Source organism: Merops nubicus, unplaced genomic scaffold (genome assembly GCF_000691845.1).
Source record: "Merops nubicus isolate BGI_N331 unplaced genomic scaffold, ASM69184v1 scaffold9949, whole genome shotgun sequence".
NCBI classification, from domain to species: domain Eukaryota; kingdom Metazoa; phylum Chordata; class Aves; order Coraciiformes; family Meropidae; genus Merops; species Merops nubicus.
In genome coordinates, this window is record NW_008631668.1 from 52,386 (window position 1) to 72,750 (window position 20,365).

General features: G+C 35.4%; 1 protein-coding gene across 1 annotated transcript in view; it reads left to right on the plus strand.

The window, feature by feature from the left end:
* Window positions 1-20,365, plus strand: part of ITGBL1 (integrin, beta-like 1 (with EGF-like repeat domains)) — a gene marked incomplete at both ends in the record, with an annotated part of 79,273 nt that overhangs the window by 51,239 nt on the left and 7,669 nt on the right. The window contains 4 exons of the mRNA XM_008947655.1: window positions 6,791-6,937; window positions 10,495-10,617; window positions 14,029-14,169; window positions 16,902-17,042. Coding sequence (XP_008945903.1) covers window positions 6,791-6,937; window positions 10,495-10,617; window positions 14,029-14,169; window positions 16,902-17,042 — 552 coding nt within the window. The remainder of the gene's footprint in view (window positions 1-6,790; window positions 6,938-10,494; window positions 10,618-14,028; window positions 14,170-16,901; window positions 17,043-20,365) is intronic.

Consider the following 20,365-nt stretch of genomic DNA (forward strand, 5'->3'; position numbering starts at 1 on the left):
CAAGAGTACTGACACAGGAAAGAATGTAATGATACCAACTTTTTTTTTTTTTTTCCAGGAACCTCAACAAGTTTTTCATAAACTGCAATTCCAGCAATTCTGAAAAAAAGAGACTCAGAGATATGTTTCAGCTGAATGCAAACATAGTTTTTGAGAATCTGAAACACAGCTAAACATAATAGGATATTTTTCTAATCTGAAATATTTTCACTAGGTTTACATTGGTGTAAAGTAGCAGAATCTGCTTCACTAACTACAGGAAAGTCAAATAGTTGGAAAAAACTATTAAAAACATCTTCACTGCGCTGTTCTAGGTGGAAAGTGCAGAGCAATGTTTCAATTTTTTACTTTCCTAAAATTTTCACCTCTAACAACTCTATTATCCTTCCTAACATCCCTGTTTAAAGTGGGAATCCATAACCACAGGTTCCTCATATTTCTTCACCTATTTCATGAAGTGGTTTTTAGATTTGAAAAGCACTTAATGAATCACTCAGTGCTGCTAAAAATGAATACTAATGAACTCAATTCAATTATCATGCCAGCTGCTGATTTCCTTCTGATGGCTGACTTTATGCTATAGAGAGGAATCCTTATGCTAAATCTCACCTGGCTGTAGGAAATGGATTCCATTACAATTTTAAATGAGAACTGCCCTCAATTGTGTTTTTACATCAAATACTTGGGCATTAGTTATAAAAAATGACAGCAAGGATATCTGAGTGTATTTTAATGTCTGGTCAAACTGCTTGGATCTTTGTATTCTAATAAGAGTAATACCTAAATACCTAAATACTAAACATTAAACCTAAATGCCTAACGCTGCACAACCAGATAAACAGGTATTCTACTAATGGCAGTACCTCCAACAGTGCTGGCTTGATGAACCAAGGATTGATTTAAGCTGGGTCCTCATAGCTTAACAAGCACATGATTATAGTTTTACAACTGCCCCTCTAAAGAGGGAGTGCTCTTTTTATCTTACCGAGAAAAAGAGGTGAATGTAATTTCCAAGAGACTAGCTTCATTTGGTTTAGCCTAATAATAATGATAGTAGCCTCAATGGGTTTTTGTTTTTTAAGCTATCTCTAATCATAACATGACATCTGAAAGCTCTCAAATACCAAGAAATTTGTCCTTATCAAAATTTCTATGACAAAATTAATTTACATTTTCTTTATAGAGAAGAGAATTTAAGTTCACCTCCTGGAGCCCTGATGATGTTGTCCTGTGCCAGAGGCTATCCAGGAAATGAAAGGTCCAACAGTTGAACCCTGTCATGTTTCTTTCAATGTGAATTCTTGACCTCAAGATCAGTCTTAAGTTTTCTTTTCTTCTGAGTGTTTCTAAGGAGTCTACATTTTCATGCCCCACTATTGCTCTGTAGAAAAGATAATCATGACACATAGACGTGCATGCATTCACATGTGCTCCTAGGTAGCAAGAGCATGATAGATAACAAAACAAGAAATTTGTTTTCACTATTTGCATTGCCTATGGAGAGTTTAACCAGTAGGATGTAGCAAAGCTTTCAGATATTTTGAACATTAGCATGAAATAAAAAAAAATCAAGCAAAACCAGTACAAAGGTGGAGAGAATCTTTTCCAGTTGGAGGCAGGGAAATGGCAATAACACTGCTGAATGCTACAGTTTCTGTAGGCACATGGAAATGAAAGTGATATTCAAATTCAGTTTGTTTTACCTAACAATTACGTAATATAATTGTTTTAATAAACTCTATGGCGCTCAAGCTATAACAAAGCCATTATACTTCCACATATTTATTCAAAGTCTGTCAGAATATTTAAAACCTGACATAGATTATTGCAAAAATAAATGAAGCAAAAGAAAATTAACAAAAAAAATTGCATGCATACAAGTCTAATGATGCACCAAAGCCCCACCAGCTATGTTTGTGTATCCTGTCCAATCACTGCATGCTTCCCAGTAGTTTAGTGAAGAAAGACAGCCAACCCCTGAGGCCTGTGCAGCCCACACAGCCCGGGTCACTCTGCAGAAGTGCCTGTCTCCCATGATGGATTAGATAGAACTCAGCAGAGTCAGGCTTCCAAGCTGGTGCCTTGAATACATACAGTTCAGATGTGGATTCCAAACATTTTGTCAGAGATTTTACCTTCGTGTCTTAACTCTTGGACTGACAGACATGCAAACATGTAGTGGAAAAAAGTTTCTAGAAAGGAGTCACACAAAGGCATGTGATCAGAGCCAAATGATTGCGGTTTAAATGACCATCTTTCAGCTGAGATGTTTTAATTCCTAGCCTTTTGCAACTTCACAAGTGGCTAAAATTCTATCAGTGTTTTCCCTGGAAATCTTAACTCCTCCTTCTGAGACCTAGAGACATAGTGGCAATTTTCCAACATAAATGGGACCCATGTCCATTTTACATACGTTGTGTGTAGTGTTGCAAACACAAGTTTGCTACTGTTTTCTGTTCCTACTAACCTATCTTCAACGGGTACTTCTTAGACTCTTTTTCACCTAAAGATGTCAGCCCTGAAAAGGTGATGTGACTACATGAGTATACACTTGGGCTTTCCTTGTTGTTTCCAGCTGGGGAGGCCTTAGCCTACAGCATCCTTTCCCTCGTCTGTGATCTTGTGCTTTGTATGTCTAGTTTCATTGCACTTTTATTACTTCAGTCCTTCAGACTATTCATTCTGTATGATTTTCCATCTTCACATTTCTACTGGGGGCCTATGGGTTTGTGTCATTGGCAAATGTTGTCAGCATACTCTGACTTTTTGTATCAATATCAGTAAAAGCTGTTTGGTTCTGAAAACATCCTTTGAAACATCACCAGTAACCATCAATATCCCTTTTTGTCATTTTTTTTTTCTTCCCTTAAACCAAGTTGTGATACTTTTACACTTCTAGAGAATCTTAGCCAGAATATTTTTTTTCCCCTAAGTGGCATTGTATCCAATATACATGATATCCGCTAGATTTCAAAGGTCCCTTTCCTTAAAATGAGTTACCTTATAAAGAGTTGATAGGTTAATTTGGCATAATGTTAGTCTATTTGGGGATAAAGCTGTTATTCATTATATTCCATTTTTCCTTACCTCAGTGTCTCTAGCTATGCAATGCTTCATAATTTGTTTCAGATCTTTGCACAGCTTCCGAGGTCATAGCTGCATGTTTTTAGGTTGCCTCAATCATGTGCATCCCTTTTTCTTAAAAGAAAAAAAAGTTAGCTTTTTATTTTTCAGACATTTGATTGCCAGCCTAATAGAATAATTAAAAAAAGTCTTTGTTATTATACTGGCTTTTCACGGGCAAACGTTGTAAGTACTCTTGAGTGGAGATTTTGGGGTCTTGCCCTTCTGGTCTAGACGCTTCCTTAAAACCATTTTTATGTCTTTGTTTTGTTCTCATCTTAGATGAGTAATTTTCATATCTACAGTCTGTATCATTAGCCACACTGCATTTGCTACTGTAGTCAACATCCCCATATTCATTTCGTTCTGGACTGTCTGTACATTATCTTTAATCTTAACTCCTTTTTGCTGCTTAGTGAAGCCACTCTTTATCCTACTTTCTTTTTATTTGGATGATGAAAGTACATTATAGTACTTGCAGTTTTTCAAGATCTGACCCTGCCTAACATTTTGTGTTCTCACTTTCTCTATATATTTTCTGACATCTGACAGTTTTCCTTGCATATTAGCTTCATTTCCCACCCTACAAGCCTTCTGCATACTCCAGATGTACTCCCTGAGGTGGCTGCTCATCTAGTTAGGGTGAAAAGCCCTTTGTTATAAAAGGGTTTTCCACATGTTTGAAGCTGTGATTTTTTTCAGACTACATCCAATTTTTTTGTTAAAAGCATTTCTCGCACTTCCTTGAGTTTTAACTAGATTGACTTTTTAAGGTGAAATTTGGATTTTTCCTTTACAGTTAGCAATTATTCATGTTACAGCCATTTTTTTTCCCTTAAATGTTTGTTGTCAGTGACCTTGAGATACAGATTTCTTGACCAACTCTTTAGTATGGTCTTGTAGCTTACTTTTCTTGTGATATGTTTCACATCCTCAGATACTTGAGTCTATCCCTTATTGACTGGATATCTTTTCTTGGAAGTTACAATATTACCTTGCAGTTTTCCTAGTGCTATTTACTCCTTATTTACTCTTTCATAATGTTGTTTGCGTTGTAAACAATACAGAAATTTATATACAACAAAAGGGATCCTACATAAACTTTTCTGAAAAAAACCCAGACCAATTAAAAACCTTTTGTAGTCTCTTTAAATTTTCTCACAGCTTATCACACAGTTGGTTCATCCCATCACTATTTTTGCCATGAGGAATACCATAAGGTCAATACCTGTGGATGAGGGAAATAAACAAGAAGAGAATAACTCTGTCAGACTGACTTGCAGACCTACTGCATCATCTGTGTGACAGGGAGGCTATAATGAGTTATACAAGCTATTGCAGGCAATTTTATGGCCCTCTGCACTTCAGTATAGTCCTCTCACCCAGATAATTTTTTTTAGAATCTCCCCATTGCTTTGTAATATCCAATTGGGAAAAATGGGATATTTTAAGGGTGTGGTCCAGGTAAAAATCATTAGTACAATCTCACAAATTCCTATTAGTTAAATTCCTTATCATTGCTTTCAATGACATGCAAGATATCTCCTGTTTATTTTCCCATTTTTAATGTAAGGAATTTCAGTGTTTTTTTTAAAATTTATTTTATTGTTAAAGAAACTGCTCTGTATGACTATGCTCATGGAAGTTTTTTATTCATTTTCTTTAAACAGGCTGTAAGAATTTTAAGTGAAAATATCTTTTTCCTTTATGCACCATATGTTAGATTAGTACATCTCTAACTGAGAGGCTGGTGCTGCTAGACCATCAGTACTAACAAGCCATGGTTTCTGCCTTACTCTGTCATTTAGACATGGGAATGGGGAAATTGATCCTCCTTTTATAAGAGCACCTTTTTCTTCACCAGCAAAAAAACAAACTAAAATCACAAGAATGCCTAACATGGAGAATGCAAAGTCATTGTGATGAATAATCCTCAAAAGGAAGGAAAATATATGGAGATGGTTATGTTTTGGTTTTAGTTTTAAGCTACACATCACCACTGGACAATTGGACATATCACCAATTTCTGAAATGAATTATGCTGTCACCTTTTAGTGGGGTAGAGTAATCACAAGAGTAGGGTTTTATTACATAATTTATATACTTTTTTTTTCTCTCTCGTCCCTTGTCAACAAAGAGTTACTAGCAATTTTTAAGGTGTCAAGTCCTGCTTTAAAACAAGAGCTAACATGATTTGCTCATATGTTTTTGAACTGTTTTTTTTTGTTGTTGTTATTGTTTGTTTGTATTGTTTTTGTTTTAATTTTATTTTCAGATTTTAAACTGTGTCTTGTCTTAGGACTATCTTGGAAGGCAAACCAAATTTTATCAAGCTACAAAAGATACTCCTTTTTTGCATTAAAATTTTCTATTTCCATTTTGATATTTTAATATTTTTCAAATTTGCTATTTTATATGAGAATCTAAATTATTCCTTGCTGGCAACAGACGGGGCTTGTATTTTCAGGCAGTTGACTTTCATTTCAGGCAACAAATACTTTTAAAGTAGACTGCAATAGGATTCTATTTTTGAGACACAGTGATTTAAAGATACCCTTCTTCTGTCAATCAGATATATATTCAAGTGGTACTTAATTTAAAATTGAATATTCTAGTTCAAAATTTTTCCAGTTGTTCTCATATTCACTACCTAAAATTGTAAAGGAATGCTAAAGAATTAAGTGATAGAAATTTGCACCTGGAATTTAGTGTGGAATATAATACTTAATATGCAAAATAGCATAAGTTGTCAATTCATCTGCATTTTTGGGTATTTTTCAAAGAAACAAAATCATTTTTATGAATAAACTTTCCTTTCCTTTATAATTCTTCATGATATTAGATATATTAAAGCCTGCAGACAATGTATTAAGCAGATGATAGAAGGCTAGCATGTCATGTCCTAATAGATTGAGCAGCTGTGTTGGTTCTTTAAGATACTTCATACTCAGCAAATAATCGTAAGTAAATATACTCCTATGATTATCAAACTATGCTACACTGCCAATACTGTCTCAATATTTAAAGACAAAAATTGAATTTTCAGCAGCAACCAAGTAACGTCTAAGTGAGTGGGAGAGGGCTGGAGGAACTAGTAGCCAGAAAAGGCTTCAGGAAGAAGGATTTGCACTTTTCAGTAAAGGTAGGAGCTGCAGTTGGTGTGTGAGGGAGTTACTACTTGCTGCTGTAGCTCGCCTTCTCCATGCCCATTTTGGGGGTTTGTACCATAATAGTTAATCCTGTGTCCTCAGGCTGCAGTTTCTAGCTGTTCCTTGCCTACAGCTGGCCAAGGAAGTGAATGGAACCCCTGCACTTGGAGTTCTGTTGTGTCAATAACAGGTAACAGTAGACAAATACGGGAATGAGAAGTGAAAGTAGTAAGAAAGCCCATTGCTCATACAGAATGTTTAAGTTTTGTATTCCTTCTTAAAATGATAATTCATACAAAGACCTATCAAAATGACATACATCAGATTTCAAAGTCATGGTGATTTCAGGTGTCTCTTCATATCTAAGATCATATTTATTCATTTCTATTTTTAATTGCAATGAACGGCGTTAAGTGAAACTGTTAATCATGTTCATTTAAAACTATAATTGATGGAATCTATTTTAAATTCTGAATGAAAAAAAAAGGACTTGACACATGCTTTCCTTCAATTGCTAGGCCATGGGAAGTGTGACTGTGGGAAGTGCAAATGTGATGAAGGCTGGTACGGTGAAGCTTGTCAGTATCCAACTAGTTGCAATCTTACACGGAAGAAAAGCAATGAAATGTGCAAGAATTCTCAAGATATCATCTGTTCTGGTGCAGGTAAGATGTTTTTTGTTGCTATTGATGGTTTGATGTTCTCCCTGTGTTATCTTGAGAACCAGTGCAATTTCTTTACTAATTAGGAATTTTGTAGAGTATGTTTCAAAGACTGAGAAATAACTGAATGTATACTAAAATGCTTAGTTTTCCTATAGGCCTTTTCCTGTGCGGATGATGTGCGCTGATTCTGAGTGACTACTTTAATACTTTAGTTCATCCATTGCTATTTTAAGTTGATGAAGCTGCAGCTCTGTCATGTATTTTGCCCATCAAAAGGTTATGGTAATGGCATTAACACAGAAAGTGGTGCCATTCTTTTTTGTGTTTGTGTTTATAGCATGCAGATATGGCATTTGCAAATACTTTTTCAGGATATTTATAAGCTGTACAATTTTTTGAGATACTTTTGAGCTGTATCAATGATTTTAAAAAAATATTTGTGGAAGAAGTGCAGAATCATTTTAATGGATTACTTCTTTCTTCACTTTGCCTATTCTGATAACACACTTTTATATTTCTCTTGAGACAAGAAACTGTTTTTCCATTACACTGATCTCTGAATGAGAGAATGCTTCATGAACTCCACTTCTGCTCACTATTTCTGACCTTTAATTTCTGTCTGGGTCTGTGCATTTTCATGCAACTAAATTTCTTACAAGTTAGTTGCTGACATGAGCAAAGAACCCAAACAGTTTGTGGGCCTTGGTCCGGAGAAGCTAGGGTCTCACAAGAAGATGTGAAACCCATTTTATGCATATAGCATACTAAGTAAATAATACATTCAATTTACAACAATAATATAGATTACATGAAACTCATGATTGTTTGACTAACAAATCAGACACACCTAAACGAGAAACTGACTCTCAAAAATAACCATAGTTCACTGTGATCAGTCAAAGTACTTAAACAAGAATGTTAAGCCCTTTTTTTCTCTTTCTTTTCTTGGTTAGCAGTGGCCCCACTCTGTCTGTCACTGAGCCTTCACAGGAAAACCAGTGTAGAACGACCACTAGAAGTGGCTAAGAGGGGAGTATTTGTGGGCTCAGGAAAAGACTGAAAGCTTTACATTTTGCTGCTATTAGAAGACAGGAATTCCAATGAGACTGGCTAGGCAGTTGAGGGTAACTTTCATGGACTGTAGCCATATATGGTTTGTCTTGATCAAATTACCTTTTTATCTACTGCCAATATTTCCTTTGCGGTCTGAGCTCTGGTTTTTAATTGCCAGCAATAGGTGGGAAGGGATGACACAAGTTGTTGCAAAAATAGTCCTCTGCTGTCACACAGCTAACCATTTATTGTAATTCTTTTCATGAACCAATCAAGATCCACCTAAAATTAACTTTTCTCACATAACTATTCGTAATCATTTGTCAGAGTAACTAGGACATCCTACCTAAACTGAGATTCTCTATATAGGCAATTTCCACTTCTAGTCAAGGGGAGAGAATTAATGCTCTCACCACACAGAGTATTTGGTCTCTTTATATGCCCAATTTATGAATCAATTTACCATTTTACCTTTTTCCCTAATTGGTAATTATTTGTAAATAAGACAGTTTTCTGAAAACTTTTATTTGTATTTATTTTCCAAGTAATTGCAGCAAATGATTTTAGTTCTGTAAGTTACTTATGCTGTACTATCAGTCATATTATTTTTATTTTACTATATATTAGCTACAGAAAAAAAAATTAAAGTTTGCTTTTTTAGACTGGCCTTGTATGTCCCGGAGCCAAGTTCTTCTGTTTGTTTGAATTAATCTGATGTTTAGCAAAACTTACTCTGTATTTGCAATGGTGAAATACTAAACAGTTTCTGCAAACCAGTTGTGTAGTATCAGTATGAAACTTCTATTTTGGAGGACTTATTTTGTGTCCATAACCATGTTTTCTGAAACATATATAGATGCAATGTGAGGATTATGTGTCTTGTGAATTAAGTTCCATTTGTAAAAAATCTGTACTTGCTGTCATAGTGACACCATGACTGCTGATACACTTTGTGCAACCCCATTGGCCACGGAGCCCCAGCTAACATGATATTGCACAAAGTTCCTACCTTTACAATTTTAATAAAGGTGATAGAGGTAGGGAAAAGGAATGCCTTATATGGCCAACATGGCAATACATTTGTTTCTGACATGATTTTATAGAATTTTGGGGGGTTTTGGCTGTGTAACTCCTTAATAAGTTTATTTATGGCTGTTATATATTATCATGCATTATGTTTCAACTCAGAAAATATTCAGGAGGAGGAGGAGAAGGCAGTTGTTTGCTTTGCTCTGGCAACTGCACTTCAGGTCAGATAGACTCTCTGAGGGGAAAAGAGTCATTTTTCCTTCCCTGTGAGCAACAAACCAAACCTTTTCTGTTTGTGAGGATGGGTCGTGGAGAGGGGCAGCCATTGAGGTGAGGGGATAACCCTACTCCAAAGATCAAGAGGCAAATGTGTAACCAGACTAGACATCATTTACAAATCAATTTCAATCTTTTGCATTACCTGAGGGCTCTGTTTTTTCCTTATGTCAGAAAGTTTTCAATTTTGGCTTACATTGTGAGAAAAAACAGCCCTATGCTTCCAAAGCATTTTGGAGCCCTTGGATTAATTAAATTAGGGGAGCATCTCAGGCAGATCCGTGTTCTCAAACCACTCAGTGGTCTGACATGGGTAAAACACATCTTATTTGTGACAAATCAACAAGTGTCTTTATTACAGCTCTTAACATTCTTGCAAGATCTAATCTTTTGAGACCTCACCCACAAATTGAAAAAAAATAACTGTAAAAGCTTAGATTGTGTCAAAGTCCTGAAATAAAAAGTTGTTGTTTTAGAGATTCCTACAATTCTTCAAATGACTGAAATACCTTGTAGTGTGGACATCAATACCACCGGAAAAACATGCACCTTGCAGTAAAATTGTGGATATGTTGTTATAGTCGGCTTCCCTGTTGTATAATTAATGTATTGCTGTGATAATTGCTTTCTAACGTGCGTCCTTTTGTCCTGACATCTGATCATAAGGTCTTCCTCACCAATGTTTCCTTCCTTTGGTTCCTGACTTTTTCTCCAAGCCTGTATTTAAAAATCTTAATCCCCAGATGATAGCTGTGGGAAAGAAACCAGAGTGCAAAGGAACTTTGTGAACTTAGACATAATTTCAGGTCCTCAGTAGCCATGCTCTGCTATTCTCATGTAACATGGCTGTGGTACCAGACAAAAACAGGCTTCATTTTTGAGAAGATGACCAAGTTAAATTTTCTCCTTTCAGTAGGCAGAAGATATAATTTTCAAAGCTGACTTCATACCTCAGTTGTTTAAAGTCAGACAGACAGCTCTATGAGTGAATTTTACTGAAGAAAATCTTTTGCTCCTTATTAAAAATGCTCCACTTGAATGTTGCATCCATCTATATGTAAGATTAGGCTTTTCTTAGTATGGTTTGTTTCTGTGTCTGTCTTTATTTGGCTTGTTGATCTTTAGATTTAAGTCTTCTCATGAACTAATGAAACTCTCCATAAAGTGCAGTCATTGAGTGTTGTCTTAAATGTTTACAGGCACATGTCATTGTGGCAGGTGTAAATGTGCAAACTCTGATGGAAATGGACTCGTCTATGGCAAATATTGTGAATGTGATGATAGAGAATGCATAGATGATGAGACAGAAGAGATTTGTACAGGTACGTATTTTAGTGAGTACAAGAAGAAAGGTGAAGATTAATAGAGGCTGTTATAAAATTATTTAATAGTGTGGACCTATGGAATGTCTTTACTGAATGTATGACTTAAAAGTAACTACATTTGCAAGAATTTAGCTTGCAAATTGTAAGTGGGAATTTCACATGCAAAAATCAGCTAAGCAGGAGGTTAAAGAGTGAAGAAATCCTGTGACATCCTCCTCTTTTTGGAAGAGCTGCAAAGAGGATTATACAAGGTAATTCATAGCTTAGTGTGTCTGTCTTCAGTAGAGTATAAGAAATGTGAGTGCTTTGTGGCATAAATGGCAGCAGGATGGAGGGCACACACAAAAAAAGAACAAAACAAAAAGGAAAATTATTAATAATTTTGCCAAGGAAGCAAAAATTTAAAAGAACAAAAATAGTTGTAGGATGAGAACTCAGAAGCAATTCCAGAGATAAAAAGGGAAACGAATGAATGAAGAAAAATTTCATCTCTAATAGGAAAGGCAAAAGAGTAAGATGGAGTGAACTTTGGTGATATAGAAGCAACCAAAATTCAAACAGTGTTTTAATTTCATTATAAAATAGGAATCTGGCAATTAAATTTTGTGCAATACGCACCATTTCATGGCATTATAAACGTTGTTGCCTATGTTGCTGGGGAGGCTTGTACTTGAGCTGGTGCTACAAATATATTTTCCAGCTATAGGCATGCATACTATGTGTGCATAAACTATTCATACACTTATAACAATGCTTGCTCTGTGTGAGCACAAAGATAGTACTTGTGTAAAATAACTTCATCTGTCTTTATCCTTACACAGAGAATAAAATGTTCTATATATTTAAGTGCCTTTGAAGGCAAAAAGAACTAGTTTTTTTTTTTTTTGTTCTTTCATAGGTGTAGTTAGGGATTTTAAATGAGGGTAAACAGAATGGTCCTCTAAATTCCAGATCAAGGAGTAGAGTACAATATTTCTAGGAATTGCCTGAAATAAAATGAGTGGAGGGCAATAATTTTTATGTGACAGTGGTTCCATTTATATTTATTTGCTTGTAACCCTTCATATGGTACCAAATATGATATAAATTTACCATTTATTTGATTCCAGTAAATTCTCCTTCTGCTGTTTTTGTCAAGTATTTTTCCCCATCTGTGTTGCTGCTGGGTTATATTGTTAGGGTTTTTGTCCTTAGGTTTCATTTCACCTTGTTTCATCCAGTAGTGCCATATTACAAAACAGACCAGATGCATCTATGTAAAACACTATTTTTATGTGTATACAGAAATCAAAGAATGCTGTTATAAAAAAACAAAAAAATGTTGGTAGATTCAAGTCTCTAAGATGTGTGATTCATTAGTATAAAATCCCTGATGCTTTATGTAAGTTTTGGAGACTTCTAAAGGAAATCTGTTGTAAACTGATGGCGTGCTTGACTTGGTTAGGTTGTTGTAACCTGAAAAGTTTATGTACATAGGTTATGAGTGTTAGATTTTGCTTTACTTTCTAACAAGCCTCTACAGTGTGCATAACCATATGTTGAAGCAGGCCTTATGCAGAAAAAACAGACAGCACATGAACTGAAAGTCTAAGGTACATAACTTTGTTCCAGAAGAACCAGAATACACATGGCTATGTGGTTATTGCTTCCCTCTCCCATCCTGATGTCTCCTTTAACACCCTTTATGCTGTCTTTCCTTCTACAGGATTTCTACCACAGGAATCATTTAAGCTATTTATGAAGTAATAAACATTCCAACCCAGTTTTGCTTAGCTAGCAATGTCCCCTGGGTGCTCTCTACAAACTGTCTGAACCTAATTAGTGCCTGTTGTACTTTCATGGTTTGTGTAGCACCTACTTACTTACCACATCGCCTTTATTGCTCTTGAAGGTATGGACAGGTCTTGAAGATTTTAATTGTCTTCAAAGAAAGCCAACTCATGAGGATCAAACTAGTGAAAAACCAAAAGCTTCTACTTACACACATTTCTAAAGCCTGCAACTGTGAGCTGGGATGGAAAAGCCATGCTGAGATATAAATAACATGCATTTTAATCTTTGCACAAGGGGCCTGCATTTTTTAAGCAAATCTGTTCTTAGGTAGGGCATATTTACAAAAATATTTCAAGGTTTTCCAGCCCCCGTTGGACTTTTACTGGTCAGTTGACTACATCACTTTTCAAACTTTGGAATCAAGTTGTAGCTTGTTTTTAATAGTTATCATGGCTTTTTTCCTAAGGCTTTTTTTACTCTAAAGAAGTGATTTTTTTCTTCAATCAAGAGCAAGAGGTAGTGACAAATTGTAGCTTTTAATTAATATTTATATGAGGACTCTACAAGTGTGAATGACGAATTAATGTTTTAATCTGCAAAAACTGCCAGTAGATCAAATTAATTTACTCCTTCACTGTTTCCTCCCTTATTTCTTGTCCACTGTTCAAGAACAACCTTTTGGCAATAAGCATTATTTTAGACTGTCTTCGCAGTTTAGATTTCTAAGTAAGATGATATTTTCATCTTCTGTTATTTTTTGAAAGGTAACTAAACAATTGCAATGAAAATTCCATGTTTAATTGTAAAAACAGAAAAAAAAAACCTCCACAGATCCAATATTGCACTCTTCATACTTAAGAATATAAGCTAACCACACTGTGATAGAGACAAGAAGGTCTACTAAGCTTAACATACCTATAGGGAAAAAAAGTCAAGATCCTGGCTTGATCCTTCTAGCAAAGAATAAATTTATGGCTTTAAGACCAGTAAGAGTTGCAGCTACTTAATTTAAATTCTTTTTGTCATTGAAGTTCATCAAGCTTCAGATCACATCTTTTGGAAGATATGTGATTTGTTAAATAACCATCTACAAGGTTCATTTTACTAGTTCCTATCTTTCATAAAATGGCTTATCTGTGTTAAATTTTAACAGGTAAGGAGGGAAGCCATATACAATGTAGACAGTTTGTAGTAAATCAAGGTCCCTCTGCTGGAATTATTTGAGGAGTCAAGAACACACAATGCTTTATTAGACATGCCAAATGCAGTGGGTTCTTGAATCTTAAATTTTAACTCTGCTTAAATTTGAACTATACATTTACTGTCTTCCAAATTTACCCATAAAGTTTCAAAAATTAGGCTTACAAATAATAAAATATTAATGTTGTTTTCTTGCTGTTTATTGATTAAATGTATTTGGTCATTAAATGAAAATATCTTCTAAAGTAGACTTGAGAAAAAGTATAGTTCAGACTTCCTTTGTCTTATGTTACGTAGGCATATACAGTCTAGAAATTATTTCTATTATGAGTCTAGCACTAGAAGTTTTTAGAAGAAAAAATTAAACTGTTATATTGTTAATGCCTTTTAAAAACTTGCCTCTTTCTCACTGTATAAAATTTGTTTTGGCTTAAGGCCATGGAAAGTGTTACTGTGGAAACTGTTACTGTGAGGCTGGTTGGCATGGAGATAAATGTGAATTCCAGTGTGACATCACCCCCTGGGAGATCAAGAAAAGATGCACATCGCCAGATGGCAAAATCTGCAGCAACAGAGGTGTGTTGTTCTTGCGTTCCTTCTACGCATATTTATGTAGCTTGCTTTTAGTTTACGATATGCGTTTGTGCAGCAGGACATGGACTGTGCTTGGTGACAGTTTCTAGTTGTGTCTCCAGATTTGAAATAAGTGAGAACAGCTTCCGGGTGAGTGGGTAGATTCCTGTGCTTAGGTATAAACTTACAGAAATCCACACCCATTTTTGGATTGAGCTGACCCAAGTTCTCATCCCAAACCACTGTGATTCTATTCTATTCTATTCTATTCTAGTCTATTCTATTCTATTCTATTCTATTCTATTCTATTCTATTCTGTTCTATTTTTTTTGTGGTAAGGCTGAAGAAGATAATGTATTTGTACATCTGCTTTAGCAAGAAACCTATCCTGCAAAATAAAATATTAGCAGGTTTTTGACTTTTAATGGATTGGTGCTGTAAGGCTAAGAGGTCCATATGTCAGTTCACTCTTAAAGAAGAATAAGGAACCACAACTGAATAGGGAGAATGAAAACACAAAGCTTCTGGTTTCCACTGCAACCTGAAAAAAACAACTACAAAGTGTTCAGTATCAATGCTGTGGAATGCATACAGAGCTGGAAAGGTAAACTTCACACAGTATTTTAATTTCAATTTTACCTTGTACTTCTGTCTAATTTTGCTATTTTGGAAAAAAAAGGCACAAAACAAGGTTGTTTTTCACTAGCTGCTATGTTTGCATTCATTGAAGAAAAGGTAAAAAACTATTTTTTTTGCAATAGTCTGGAATAATTACAGTAAGGACATAAGTATAGAACATAAGTGCAAGTCACATAGATACCTCTCAAAACATCTCTACTGACAAAACCTGCTATAGTGTGGACATCTAATTATCCTGAGGAAACTCTCTTAATTATCAGGAAATTGAAAGATTGGCTCAAATACAGTCATCATGTAGGATTATTTCATCTTCGGACTTTAGCAGTAAAAAATTTTCTGTAGTTCTGGAAATTATTTGGAAGTGGCTTAAGATCAGATTATTTGTTTAGACCTAGAAAATTATTTCTTGTCAAATAATTTCTTGTCAAAACAATTTTTTGTTCAAGTTAGAAATCTCTTTAAATTCACATTGTAACTGAGTGAAATGAAGGTAAATAGTATAGCTGGTATTCTGAATAACTACAAACTCCTATGGTTTGGTAAAGTACATTCATGGGATAATTCTGTATTTTTATCTTTTCATGTATTTGTGATTCTATCCCCATAAAAAATATGCATGCTTTTTACTACATGAAGTTGCCTTCCAACACAATATTTATACTCTTAACTCCTATTTGCCCAGTTTTCTGTGTTTATGCATCTTATGATATAGGTGCAGTTTGTCTTGTCAATCTTGAGCCTTCTGAAAATTAAATATCAAGACTAACCTTGCTGTCCAGCCTCCTTCAGTACTAAGATGCATAAATTGTCTTTATCTTTCCACCAACTGTCTGGTCAAACACATAGGAGCCTTTAGATTTGTTTAACCTTTGGTGAGACGGTGTTTTGAATTCCAATATCCAGGACAGATGATCCAAATTCACTATGAAGTAGTTTATGGACGGATTAATCGTTCTCCATAGACTTTCTCTGTCTGAGTTTGATTTGGTTTGGTTTTGGGTGTTCTTGGGTTCTTTCTTGCTCCTTCAATTCAAACCACTGAATTGAAAAAGTGTTAAAAATCAGGTGCAAATTTCTTGAGGGCTGTCTGGGCAACTTTTGCGATAAGCAGGGCAGCAGCTCTTCCTTCTTCGTGTAACCGTCATACATGCATGACTGTGTAGACCTCCCCTTTTTAAACAATGTGGCTGTATCTACATGTAATCTCTAGTCAGCTGCTCCTGGTCTCAAACACATTATCTTGTTCAGAGTGATCTGAATAGGAAGAGGAAGGCTTTGGTGGAGTAGCAGAAGGTGACGCTACTCTTTAGGAAACTAACTGCATGCATCTGCAAGGCTAGGCTGTTTCTTTGTGCCTGTTGGCATCTCAGAATGAGTAGTGAGTGTATGTCCCTGAAGCATATTTGGATGTCTGAATAAGGGAAGTGTTTTTTTTTTTTTTTGTTCTGACTTTTCCTAAGTAAGTAGGATGTGTGTTCTTTGTATATCGGTAAAGTTAATATCTTTGTCATACATAGGAACATTTCTGTTCCTATTGTAAATGACAATGTGGGCCTGAATATTGATTTGAGAAAAATTGAAAACTATAATTTTCACGTAGATCTGTGCTGATGTTCTTCTTGGGTAAAAAATGACCTACTAGACATGTTCAGCTGGATTAGAATTTGGATTCTCTTCTAGTTTAAATGTTTATGCTTTAGCAGTGGTTAATTATCCACTGTGCCCAAGCCCAAGTCATTTAAAGCATTGATTTTTATTGTCATTAGTGTCAGAGCAAATTACTGTTGATGTCAAAGATTTACGACTCTTCTCTGCACTACATCTTTCTGTTGATTTCCTAAAAAGGTTCAACAGCAAAAAGAAACTTGAACAGAAAGACAACTTGTTTGTATAAAGTATCACTACTAAATAACCATAAAAGATTTTAAATCATTGAAGATCAGCATATGCTTATGATTAACACTTGCAGCTTTGAAACTGCACTCCTGTGAGAGCAGAAAATTCACAAGTGTAAATTCCTTTAATCAAACTAATATTATTCTAAATAGCTCAGTTAATCTGTCTCTGACTTTTTTTTTTTTTTAACTATTTCCTAGGCACATGTGTATGTGGGGAATGCACATGCCATGATGTGGATCCAACTGGTGACTGGGGAGATATTCATGGAGATACTTGTGAATGTGATGAAAGAAACTGCAAGGCAGTGTATGATAGATACTCTGATGACTTCTGTTCAGGTAAGGAATATATGTAAAAGGAACTTCTGTGTGGTTTTGTAACTAAATCATCCAACTGGATGGTCTTGCTCTTCCTTGTATCTATTTGTGTGTGTGTATGTATGTATATACATGTGTGTGTGTGTGTGTGTGCGCGCGCATATATATAATTATATATCCTTCTCTGGGGAAATTTAAATTTGAAAATTGTTAAATGAAATTTATTTCATTTTATACGGCAGGAAGAGGACAAGTGAGAGAGAGAGAAATTTAAGGAAAAATGAATAAATGAAAAACAGTACCCTGAGAATACGAATTGACCTGAGAACAAGTAGAGAATCAAAATGTGGAAAACATGAATGTGTGGTTCAACTGCACATCTCTGGCTGTACATCTTAAAGATTTTCACCTTCTCTTTTTCTTCTCCTTGTACTTTGGAGCATTATATTCAAATTAATTAACATCCATCCAGTTATCAAACGTTTGCAGTGTAATTAGATTGGTGCTTCATGTATCGACTCACAAAAACTGAAATTCTGAGTGAGACTTTGCATACAATTTTGTGTAGTTACTGATAAAGATGCTAATACTGGGCAGTGGAGAAGAACTTTGATCAATACAAAGCATGCAAATTGCACACATAGGAACTCTGCAAAACCTAATGAAGGTAGTTTCAAAGCAAATTGGCAGATTACAGATTATCACCTCTAATGTGTCCTGTAGAAATCTGATCTGGCCTAATTAATAATAGGAAGAATACAGTCACACCAAGGAAAACAATAATGTGGTATATTCTCTTCCTATTACTAGAATGAGACATCCCTCATAGAAATATCTTAGGAGTTGCCTGTAATAAGGAGATAAGGCTGAAACAAACATGATGCATAAAATTCCTAGCCTCTTCTTTGCTTCTTATAAAGATGAAAGGTTTTTCGACTGTTCTTGTTCTATTTTTTTAATGAATATTGATGAATCACTGGTTAATAAAGTGATTGAAAAAGAAACATTTCTAAAAAACCTTCAGTGAATTTATTTGCTTGTTACTATTTCAGTCACCTACAAATGTTATATAGGTTTATTTAATGAGATGAAATGATGTAGAACTGCAGTCATGAGAGCAGCAGGAGGACTGGCTTTGGGATGCTGTCAGCTGTTGAATGTGTTATTGTGTTGCTGAGTATCTGTTTAGCACTGGGGGACTTATCAAAACGTCAGCATCAGCTAGAGAATACAAAGATATAAAGCAAAATGGTAAATCTGTTCTGTAGTTAAGGATGAACACGAGTTTAATTAGATTAAAGTAAATCTGTGGCATCTATAGCTAATATTGCATCAGTGACAGAGAGCTTGAACTCCCTCTTTCCTGGACATTATTGCCCTTGTTGCTGCTGCTGCCTGGCCTGGTAATGGTTGTAAGAAAGCAGCATGTAAAAAAGTATTGACAGTTACAAAAGAGTTGGGGGCAAGATATAGCCATTAGACATTGGACTAAGGATGAGTACAATGTTCTTTATTATACAGATACAACTGTAAATGGGCAAATCTTATGAGAGATACAAAAGGAAGTACTTGTCTTTCTTGATGTGACTAAAACACTTGTTGAAGTACAGCTCAGTTTTTCTGCCTAATCAGAAAACGAAGTTAGTACTGCTTCTTATTTTTATGCCTTTTTCTACTGTGTTTTAGAAAAACTCAGTTTAGCCTTAGAGAACCATCCAAGTATGCATTCCTCAAATAGATTGTGCAAAAAAAATCATTTTTCACATGAAGCAGTGTGCATATCTTATAGTCCTGCTGTTTAGTTCTCTTTCAGAAAAGGAAAAAATGCATGTGTGTTAATTTTGTTTAATTGTGGTAGACAGAATCTGAAATTAAATCAAAGATTTACTAGCAAAATTGTAATTGTTTATTGGAAAGAAATTTACTTGGAGCACGATGTGTGCATGCGTTAAGTATGTCTGCAAAGTATATCCTCATTTTTCTTACAATTATTTGTAAATTGATTTAGGACGAGTCCAAGAAGGATTAGTCAGATTAGGGAAAATAATCCAGCTTTCTTAAAACCTACATCAAAAGGAGTTCATGCAAACTTTTTCCTGTTTTTTTCCTGCCAACCTAATATGTAGAGACAGGAACCCCCATTGTCCTGAGTTACAGTTTGAAAGGGTAGGAAGACGTGTTTAGATGTAAGGAGTTTTCACGCAACTGAAAGAATCTTTATTTCATAAACTACAAACGACAGGAATTGACAGCCCTGCTGTGAGGATTTAACATCACACAACACCCTTGCTTCACATGGCTTGGGGTGACTGTCAGTTTGCAGTTCCTAGCTGGCAATCGGGTGCTTTCTTTTAACACCTGAAGTGCTGTGCAGCGTGTTACTGAATCGTTTCCTTCCAGAAGTGTTTGCAACACTAAAGTGATTCTCTTCCTTTAAAGACAGAATAGTTTTCATGTTTTGACACAGAAAGAAAAAAGGTTTCCATAAGGAAATTCCTACATTCACACATCTCATTAGCTCATTTGCTGTGGCTCTAGGAAAGCAAATATATGTATGAAAGATCATCCTCTTCTAAGTATCTATCTGGATCAGGGAGCATGTCCAATGCTCAATCTGTCAGTCGGTGCACATGAAAGCAAGAGGCAGAATCACAGAACAGTTTAGGCTGGAAGGAATCTTAAAGATTACCTAGTTCCAACTCTCCTGCTGTGGGCAGGGATACCTCCACTATCTCGGGTTGCTCAAAGCCCCATCCAGCCTGGCCTTGAACACTCCCAGGGAGGGGACATCCACAACTTTTCTGGGTGACCTGTTCCAGTGCCTCACCACACTCACAGTAAATAATTTCTTCCTAATATCTAGTCTACTTAGACTCTCTAAACAAGAGGACCCATTTAGGGTTTTTCAAAGAAAAGAAATAACTAAAGAAAAATGCTTGTGAAATGAGCGACTTGTATTCTGGGAACTATTGTGATAACTCATTTTCTCACATTTTCTCCTTATGCATTTACCAGTTCACATTTTAGAAATATAATATAAGTCAGCCTTAACATGCAATTACAATTAGAAAGAGATATATCATCTCTGTTGCTACGATTTTCAAGAAGAATCTGTATACAGAAGTGGACATCAGAGCAATGCTTTCTGTGTCCAGTGAATGCTGACTATGTGAAAATTGTGACAGAATAGCCAACCTACAGCCAGAGTTCATGAAAAGAAATATTTGTTTTTGTGGCAAGAAACACTTTTACTGATGCTCAAGCTATCCTCATCCAGCACAAGGAACGTTTTGCATTTCCAGGATCCCATTGCTTTAGGCAAAAAGCTTTAGGCTCATGATGAA